The 9,456-nt window shown below is 42.9% G+C and overlaps 1 protein-coding gene across 1 annotated transcript; it reads right to left on the bottom strand.

The window, feature by feature from the left end:
• Positions 1 to 786: 786 nt before the first annotated feature.
• Positions 787 to 6,302, bottom strand: LOC140587041 (kelch-like protein 10). The gene is made up of 5 exons (XM_072708572.1): positions 5,975 to 6,302; positions 4,429 to 4,918; positions 3,525 to 4,136; positions 2,677 to 2,826; positions 787 to 1,136 (listed from the first exon to the last, which is right to left on the bottom strand). The coding sequence occupies exons 1-5, from the start codon at positions 6,151 to 6,153 to the stop codon at positions 831 to 833; spliced, it is 1,737 nt and encodes a 578-aa protein (XP_072564673.1). The 5' UTR covers positions 6,154 to 6,302; the 3' UTR covers positions 787 to 830.
• Between the last annotated feature and the right edge of the window lie 3,154 nt (positions 6,303 to 9,456).

Genomic DNA, 9,456 nt, shown 5'->3' with positions numbered 1-9,456 from the left:
TAATAATCAGGTGTGTTAAAGTCTAACCTATCCGTACTTTAGACCTTTTGGGGATGTGCAATACTGCGTGATGGTGGGTGGCGCTAGTTGCTGGCTTGGTGTTCCGTGGGTTAGATAGCATACCCGTATTCCTGCCTGCATTCACCTAAACCTGGTATTTTTTATGAACAGTATATTTTGTAAAGAATAAAGGAAAGTCAAGTATGTTCTGTGTGGGTTTTTGTGGGGAATCTGGGAACGACGACTGGACCGGTTAAAAAAAGGAAATTGCTGTTACATTACAATCTATTGAATTCTGGGCTGGGTTTGCTGGTAACGGTGCCTCTTAGCATCTTGCGAAGACTTGAGAGGTATACCTTACAACATGTTTACTTTTCTAGGCATGCTTCCAGAACAATCCCATAAGAGGCTGATTAAGCGCGAGGTTACCAGGCCACTGATCGAACACTTGACTGGGTTACATCGATGGTTTGAGGTTATTCCCTCTGTGCAGAAACTGCTTGACTGCGGTATGAGAGAATATGCTGTTCTTTGTAAATATACCACTGCAGAAAAGCTTCACAATCAAACTGGTTAGAGCCTAAAATATAAAATAATCTAACCGTAAATTTGATTTTCGCTGATCGGGTGCAGGATCCCGCCTTCCCAGATTGTAGCATCACACCGTTTTAATTGTTTGTGTTCTTTAAAATGCCTGCATGCACCAGTATGTGCGTATGTCATTGATTTAACCGTTATAGGGAAAGAATTCGGGGTGGGGGTGTCAATGAGGTTACATACAGACTGTTGGGGGCAAATGGGTTTATTTCCTCCTGGGTGGCCATCAGGGATTAACGAGGTGCAGCGTACTTTATGACGTTGGGGTGCGCAGGCACTACACAGCAGCTGAAGTGTTTTTTGGGTCTGCTCATGTCCTGCGCGCGGTACCAGCTGCCTGTCTTCGGATCAAAACACTCCACCTTGTTCGTGATCCTAAACCCGTCGCTGCCGCCCATCACAAACAGGAGGTTATCCACCACTGCGATGCCAAAATCACTGCGTGGTGTGGACATGGGGGCCACAGCATGCCAGCGGTTTGTTGTAGCGTCATAGACCTCCATGGTCTGCAGGTGCTCAAGCCTGTTGATACCGCCCACCTGGGAGATTCCATAGGTAAGTGAACACTCAGACACCAAAGGGATGGGCAAACATCAACTTTCCCAAAGTCATGAATTCTTAAGGAATTTTTGTCCTAAGAAATCGGGCTCCTTAGAACCTCCCATTATCTATAAATGACACAAGCTTATATCTCATATGTGTTCAACATACATGTCAACCCATCTGCAATGAAAACATGGATTTGGGCAACAGAAAACTTGTACAATTCGGTGAAAACTGAGAGCCATCAAAAAAGACTCCTTATGCTAATATATTTTTCTTTTTTTATTGTTGTTATTACTTAAAAAGAACACTTGTAGCTAATCAGACACTGAAAAAACAATCTGACCAATTATGTCTAGAACTAGAGAAAATAATTAATAAAAAAAATCTAAACTTTACAACCCCAGCTAGCAGTAGAGACTAGAGATGCACCGATACCGATATTCGGATCGGTATCGGCGCCGATCCAGACCTATTTGACGGATCGGGAATCGGCCATGCGTGACCGATCCACGTCCTATACTTACTTATTTAGTTTTTGGCAATCAATCGCACGACAGCTCTTTCCCATTTTACATGTGTGTTTTTGCGGAATTCAAATCGAACGCTATCACTGCCCCTAAGTCTTTTTTGCTTCTCAGTGGGTGTGAGTACAGTGACTTCCGCCTGCTGTGAGGTCATGCGCATACCCTTCGCAGTACGAGGAGCGTAAGATAAGACGTGACGATCTGGGAGTATTTTAGGCTTTTAACAGAAACCGGAAGCACAGCGTTTTGCAATCTATGTAAAATAAGGTTTTGAGGTGGGAATAGCGTTTAATGGAAAATCCCATTTAACAAAGCGCACGCAACTGCGAGACAAAACAAAGCAATGGATGATTTGGGAGTCGCTAACTTAATTGGACTGTTTTGCGAACTCGTTACTTGTGATACAAGAGGGGCTGCCATCGCAACAAAAGTGTAACTGCGCTGATGCCAATGGGAGAAAAACTGTTAAAATTTTAAGCATTCGCCACTTGTGTATATTTGCTTTGAAGATATTCATATTGAACTGCAAATGCATCAAAAACGCTTAAAACAAATCAGCGTTTTGCAATCACGGTGGAACAGTACGTTATGTATGTTTGTAGTAGCCTAATTAAATATTTTTTGTCATACATTTTTTCCATCTGTATTTACTAGCTTAAAAAAAAATAATATGTAAAGTATAACAAAGTAAAAAGAGCTCTTGTATCGGAATCTGTATCGGTATCGGCAGTTGTGTATCCAAATCGGATCGGAACTGAAAAAACGTGGATCGCCCATCTCTAGTAGTGCCCATCTCCCCCAGTAGATTCATTTATAACCCAGAAATGAATGCAGGGTAGCATATACGTTTTTATGTGTATTAAGATAAGCCTTTGAAGCAGCTATTTCTGGAATTGAACTGTTTTGTTTGGTCTAAATGCATCACAATCAAAGACACAGCAGCAAAGACAAAAAAAGACAAAGTCTCACAGGTAAAATGTGAGATTTGACACAGAAAGGAATCACTCACCGCATAGATCTTCCCATGATATGCAGTGACTCCAAGGCTATGACGGGGAGTGCTCATTGGAGCGATCATGGTCCATTCCTCAGTGAGTGGATCATAGCACTCTGCTGAGAAAAGGGTCTCCGTTCCATTGTGACCCCCACAGATGTATATCTATGAAAACCAGTTTAACTGTGAAGACCGTTATGCTGTATATAATTGGGGTTGGAGGTTACAAATAAAGTTCGCTGTGACTCAAAAATAAAAACATGTGATATGGATAGTGTATGACAGGGTTCCCCAGTTCAGGTCCTGGTGGCCAGAGTCCAACGCAGTTTGCAGATTTCCCTTCTCAAACACACCATAATCAGCTAATTTTCAGGTGTAGTATGGGTGTTTGAAAAGGGAAATCTGCAAACTGTTTTTGATTCTGGCCCCTTAGGAACGGAATAAGGGAAACCTGGCGTGGGAACACCATTTCATCAATTTCACCAGAGGTGGCAATTTCAGGTCCAGAAAGTAAAACTCCAGACCGAGATTTTGTTTCAACCAACCAGTTGAGTACTCTGTGACTGTGACTCTTTATACTCAACTGGTTGGTTGAAAGTAAATCATGGTCTGGATTTTTACTTTCTGGACCTGAAATTGCCCTCTCTCTATTTCACAGGTCTTGGTCTATGACACCACAGCACTACCCAATGTGCCACTAATGCTGACCAATAATGCATTTATCCAAACACTTAAATTTAACTTAATAATTATGGATTAAAATCAGCAATCTGAAGAGAAAGAGAGCTCGTGACTGTGCAAAATACTCAATTTCAAGGGGAAAATGAGGGTAAACACAGTCAGACGGCCTCCCATTAACCTACCTTGCCATTCAGGGTGGTGGCACTGGCCTTGTTCCGCCACTCATTCATGGGATCGATCAGGGTCCATTCGTTGGTTTTTGGATTATACCGCTCAACTTTGTTGAGGGGCCTGAAACCAATATGGCCACCCATGGCGTAGATAAAACCATCAAGCACGGCTACGCTAACATTACAGCGGTGCCAGTGCATTGGAGCCATCTCCTGCCATGTCCGTGTCATGGGGTTGAATCTGCGCACGGTATTGGTGAAGTTTTGGCCATCAACCCCCCCAATACAGTACACAAATCCATCGCAGTACACGGTGCCATGTCCGGCTAGGTAGCTCTGCTCCTCTTGCGTAATATCCACCCAGCGGTCGGCCTGTGTGTCGTACGCGTCGATCCAGTTCTTTGTACGGAAATTCCAGCCCCCAACAGCCAGCAAGATGTCAGATGGCAGGCGTGAGCGGATCAGAGGGTTATCAAAGTCAGAGCTTGGACTTTCAACGTCGAGGTCATACATGACCTTCAAGACGTCATTGACAATGGGCCTGCACGCCGCATTGGTCTTCACTAGATCATTGTTTTTGACGATCTTCATGAAATATTCCGGATCCATGCGAGCCATCCGGACCTACACAGGAAACAAGAATGAGGGAATTCCCATGAGTTCCTTAGTGCTTTCTCTGCATCTCTGGAGATGTGACAGCTAACACTTGTTTAATGTAAGACATTTGAGTGTGTTGTTTTCCATTTATTTGTTTGTTAGACTCTACTGCTGGTTTTATGACTTAGAAGCTGAGGTTGTAGACTTATGGGACATGGAAATGGAGGTTCAGTCTCTAGCTACAATAATAAGGACTTCACTGAAAGAGTATTCTATTGTTATGTCCACGTCAGCAAGAATGTTGGATAATTATAGTCACCTTTGGTAACAGGACTGAAATATGGGCCTCTCGGCTGACAGGCTCGTGCTTGATCCATCGGAGGATGGCGTCAAACACCACATCCTCCTGTGTGACATTCAGCTCATCCTTCTCAATGATGTCACACAGCTGTTGCAAGGTGAGCTCCGGGAACTCCACTGAAGTGGTGGCAACCTCCTTGAAGTTCCTCAGGATTGAATGGAAGGCAGACTGGCGCAGCTCATTGAGGCAGTAGATGTCTGCGATTTGAAAAATGCCAATGCAGTTCTGGGGGCAGAGCTGGTCATGCAGAAAATCGCAGCATCGCTGTACAATGCCCAGGATGTTAAGCTGGTCAGCGGCTAACAGGAGGTTCTCCACATTGTCAGCCGTGACAAGCACAGAGTACGTATAGGCGTACTCGATGATCTGCCTCAGTGTTTCTGGGAAAATGCCTGGGAATTGGTATTCCCGATTTCCTGAATCATTCCAGTCACTGGTGAACAGAGCCCTGAAAAACAATCCAGATGTGACTCATTTAACACTAGAAAGACTGACTGGGTCAATTGACCCAAATCAAGCAAAATCACTGCTATTTCTCATTGAAGTTCTTGCTACAAAAATCTGAAAAAATCTGACTTTTATTTTTTTATCATTCTTGAACAGAACATGGTAACACAAATGAAGTTGCTGGTGAAATTAGTATTTTACAGCAGTATATACCTAGAAAGACTGACTGGGTCAATTGACGTAATGTCATGCAAATGAATTAGATAACCAAGTCATAATAACAATAACATAATAGTCATAACACCATCACCGACAGGGCAACTTGAGAGAAGAGTCAGCTATCAAGTCACGGTCGCTTGTAAACGCAACAAAACTGTCACTACCTGTGACACGTGCAAGCGTCCTGTTTGCGGCAAATGCTTGGCCAAAATGTGCATGAGCTGTCAAACGAAAGCTAACTGAAGCTAACTTTTTTCAGATTTTTGTAGCAAGAACTTCAATGAGAAATAGCAGTGATTTTGTTTGATTTGGGTCAATTGACCCAGTCAGTCTTTCTAGTGTTAACAAATATGGGTTTTGCAGACAAAGTTAAATAAGGGCTTTTCTAACTTTTGAACCAGGGACCCCAAAATGAATATTGGCGAGAGCTAAAAACCCCCTGCCACAGATGATCACATAGGTACTTAAAAACTAGGCATCTGGTCAGGAAGGGCTTTAATCGTATTTTTCCAGCAGTGGTTCCCCCTAAATATTTTTCACTTGGACTGGAGGGCAGGTCCACTGGAATATTTTTTTACCCTCTAATTGACATGGTCCCCTATGTATATCATACCGTTATTGTTACTATTATTACTATATGTCAGAATGTAAGGTGGCTCAGAAATATTTCTTATTAGCCCTGACCTACACTAACATAACACAATAATGCATTTCAAAACTTTCTGTTATAACAGAAGCTCATTGCCAGGTAGAAGTCACCGGAAAAAGAGAGAAAAATCTGACACCTTGTTGTTTTGACATCATCAGCATACAGTATATGGGTCACAGCTATACTTACTCGAAATAGGTGCTGCAGCCACACAGAACTACTCTGTGGGCTTCGAATTTTACGTTGTCCGCGACAAGGACCACGTCACAGAGCTTTCCGGCCAGCCGCAGCTCGTTGAATTTTTGGAAAGACTTCTTTCTCTCCATGTTGTGTCTCATCATTTTCCCAAAAGCCAATGTCTCTTCCATTTCTCTTGCTTATTTCCCTCGAAATGACCAGCAACTGACTTATATACGTATGATGACTATACGTTCTAAATACGCAACGACTCCGTTTTTACGTCAAAATGTTCAGTATTTAGTTTTGTTTACTTTCAAATCTACGTGTGTGTGTGCGTGTGTGTGTTTGTTGTGGTGGGGGGGGGGGGTATTTTTCGTACGTGGATTACTCGTAAATTTAGCCTGATGTAATTGTTGACGATTTGGCATGATCCTGAATCTGTCGGTTTTTGGAAACTCTTGCTGGATGTGTTGTCATAGCAACACATCCAAATCCTCAAACCTGCTCGGAGCAGGTTTGTTCTGTGTAAACAATGATTAGCTCACACACGTAATCAGTGTCCGTGCATAGAAATCCGTTCAGTCATGGCCTCGCCATTCATGGATGTGCGACCAATTGCAATCGATGCACTAATAATAAGAAGGGAATTTCAAATTGAGAGGGTTTTCTGCGCGATCGGCAAGATCCTTTATTAATGTTGCCGGATGATATTCTTTTCGAAAGATACTGCTTCGGCCGAGATGGAATATCATATCTTAAACGTTTATTAGCTCCGAATAATAGAAGTCCAACTAGGCGAAGTCGGGCTCTCGCAGCCACACAGACAATGTGCATCGCCTTGAGATATTTTACAGGCGGCATTTTTTTTGGTATACTATAATACTGCAGGCGTTGCGGATAATATATCAAAGAGTACAGTTTGCCGGGCAATTCGCAATTGTTTTTCCCGAACACCTGTGAGTGCAGGCTATTAAAGATGCGTTTTATGCCACTGCAGGTAATGTATACGCAATAAAACTACAGTTCTATAAAGAATTTAAAAACCACACTAATACAGTCAAACCTCCCTTATCCGGACCTCCAATATACGGGCACCTCCCTGTACCGGGCAGCTCTAGGCACGCTCGTGGGCAAATTAATTTTACACAACCAGCAGCTGTTGTTACGAGCACCAGTCTAGGGTTGGGGTGTAACAGTGTGAAAGGTGACGTGGAGTAAGGGAAGGACAGGGTGCGATGGACAAGGGAATACACGTGGACAAAGGAGTATTTTTTATATATATTTTTCTGGTTTTATTGACAAGCCATGGACACAGAAAAAATACACCCGGTGCAAAAGGACTCAGGAGTGACTGTAGAGAAAACAATAAACAAAACCCATCTTCCGAACGCAACTCAAAGCTAATTTACCGAAGTGTAGAGAAAACAAAAACACAGCGACAAATTCTACACCTTACGTACAAGCTCGCAAAACAAAATGGGGGTCAATCCCTAATCCCTATGCACCTGCAATGGAGAGCGAGCTAGAGGACGAGGTTGTGGGCGGTATCTGCAGGTGGAGGCGGAGCGAACGTCGAAAGGAGGGCAAGCTGGAGGACGAGGCTGTGGGCGGAGCTTAACTTACGGCGGCGCGTAACACTGTGCAAATTTGCAATATCCATGGCGTAGTGTCATGTTCCTCCAGAAGGTGAAGAAAGCAAACGAACATCGAATGAACTGAGTGTGTATACAGTTGAACTATATGCCATCATGATGGCATTAGAATGGGTTGGAAAGGAAGAAAAAGTAAGTAAAATCTTGATTGGAAGTGATTCGTTGTCTGCACTGTACAGTCTCAGTTCAGGGGTGTCCAATAGCCGTCAGGATCTGGTGTATGCAATATTGCTGACATATATGAGTATAAAAGGAAAAGGTAAACAGATTCAACTTATTTGGGTCCCAGCTCATATAGGTATTTTGGGTAACGAGAGGGTGGATAAGCTAGCCAAGCAAGCCACTAAAAAAGATGATATTGAAGTATATGTAAAAATGTCAAAAGCTGAAGGGAAAAGTATAGTTTGGAAAGAAGCTGTGAGAGAATGGCAACAGCAGTGGGATAGGGAATCTAAAGGGAGACATCTATATGGCCTTCAAAATAAAGTTGGAACGACAAGGAACTGGGGAGGGCCTAGAAGAGAGGAAATGGTAATGACAAGATTAAGAATTGGACACAGTAACCTGAATAGTTCATTACATATTATAGGGAAGCATCCTACTGGTTTTTGTGAGGTGTGTAAGACACCAGAAACCATACAACATGTGCTTATAAATTGCAGAAGATATGAAGCACAAAGGAGGAAAATGATGGGAGAATTAAGAAAAGGAGGATTGGGTGGAGCAGGGATAAAAGATGTAATGAAAAGTGGGATGAATGGGCAAGGCAAGAAAAGCCTTCGGAATTTCCTAGCTACTACTGGTTTGCTGGGTAGAATATAAGGTGTGGAGGAAATGATCTGGAAATGGAGGGGAGAAACTACGAAGGAGAATCATCCAGAAGGTGGCGGTAGTGCAACACTGACGGATGCAAGCCGCCGTTAAACTCCAAAGAAGAAGAAGAAGAAGTTCCTCCAGAAGCTCGATATCGGTACAGAGATACGAAAAAGAAAATCACACAGAGCTGTTGCAGACCATTTTGGAGTGGCTAAGTCTACAGTAGGCGATATTTGGAGCAGTAAAAGGTGAGAGTGGGGAAATTAGGGAGGTATATTTACAATGGCTTAGCGTGGAAAGTGGGTGGCTTATTGGCAATGTTTTATGTATTGAGCATTTAAGCCTAGTATAGTGACGATTTGCTGTGCCTTGTGTTACTGAATCGGGGTGGTGATTATTTATGCATAATAATCAGGTGTGTTAAAGTCTAACCTATCCGTACTTTAGACCTTTTGGGGATGTGCAATACTGCGTGATGGTGGGTGGCGCTAGTTGCTGGCTTGGTGTTCCGTGGGTTAGATAGCATACCCGTATTCCTGCCTGCATTCACCTAAACCTGGTATTTTTTATGAACAGTATATTTTGTAAAGAATAAAGGAAAGTCAAGTATGTTCTGTGTGGGTTTTTGTGGGGAATCTGGGAACGACGACTGGACCGGTTAAAAAAAGGAAATTGCTGTTACATTACAATCTATTGAATTCTGGGCTGGGTTTGCTGGTAACGGTGCCTCTTAGCATCTTGCGAAGACTTGAGAGGTATACCTTACAACATGTTTACTTTTCTAGGCATGCTTCCAGAACAATCCCATAAGAGGCTGATTAAGCGCGAGGTTACCAGGCCACTGATCGAACACTTGACTGGGTTACATCGATGGTTTGAGGTTATTCCCTCTGTGCAGAAACTGCTTGACTGCGGTATGAGAGAATATGCTGTTCTTTGTAAATATACCACTGCAGAAAAGCTTCACAATCAAACTGGTTAGAGCCTAAAATATAAAATAATCTAACCGTAAATTTGATTTTC

Source organism: Paramormyrops kingsleyae, unplaced genomic scaffold, assembly GCF_048594095.1.
Source record: "Paramormyrops kingsleyae isolate MSU_618 unplaced genomic scaffold, PKINGS_0.4 ups138, whole genome shotgun sequence".
NCBI classification, from domain to species: domain Eukaryota; kingdom Metazoa; phylum Chordata; class Actinopteri; order Osteoglossiformes; family Mormyridae; genus Paramormyrops; species Paramormyrops kingsleyae.
Note: the sequence above shows the minus strand (reverse complement) of the source record. Positions and strands in the feature narration are given on the sequence as shown.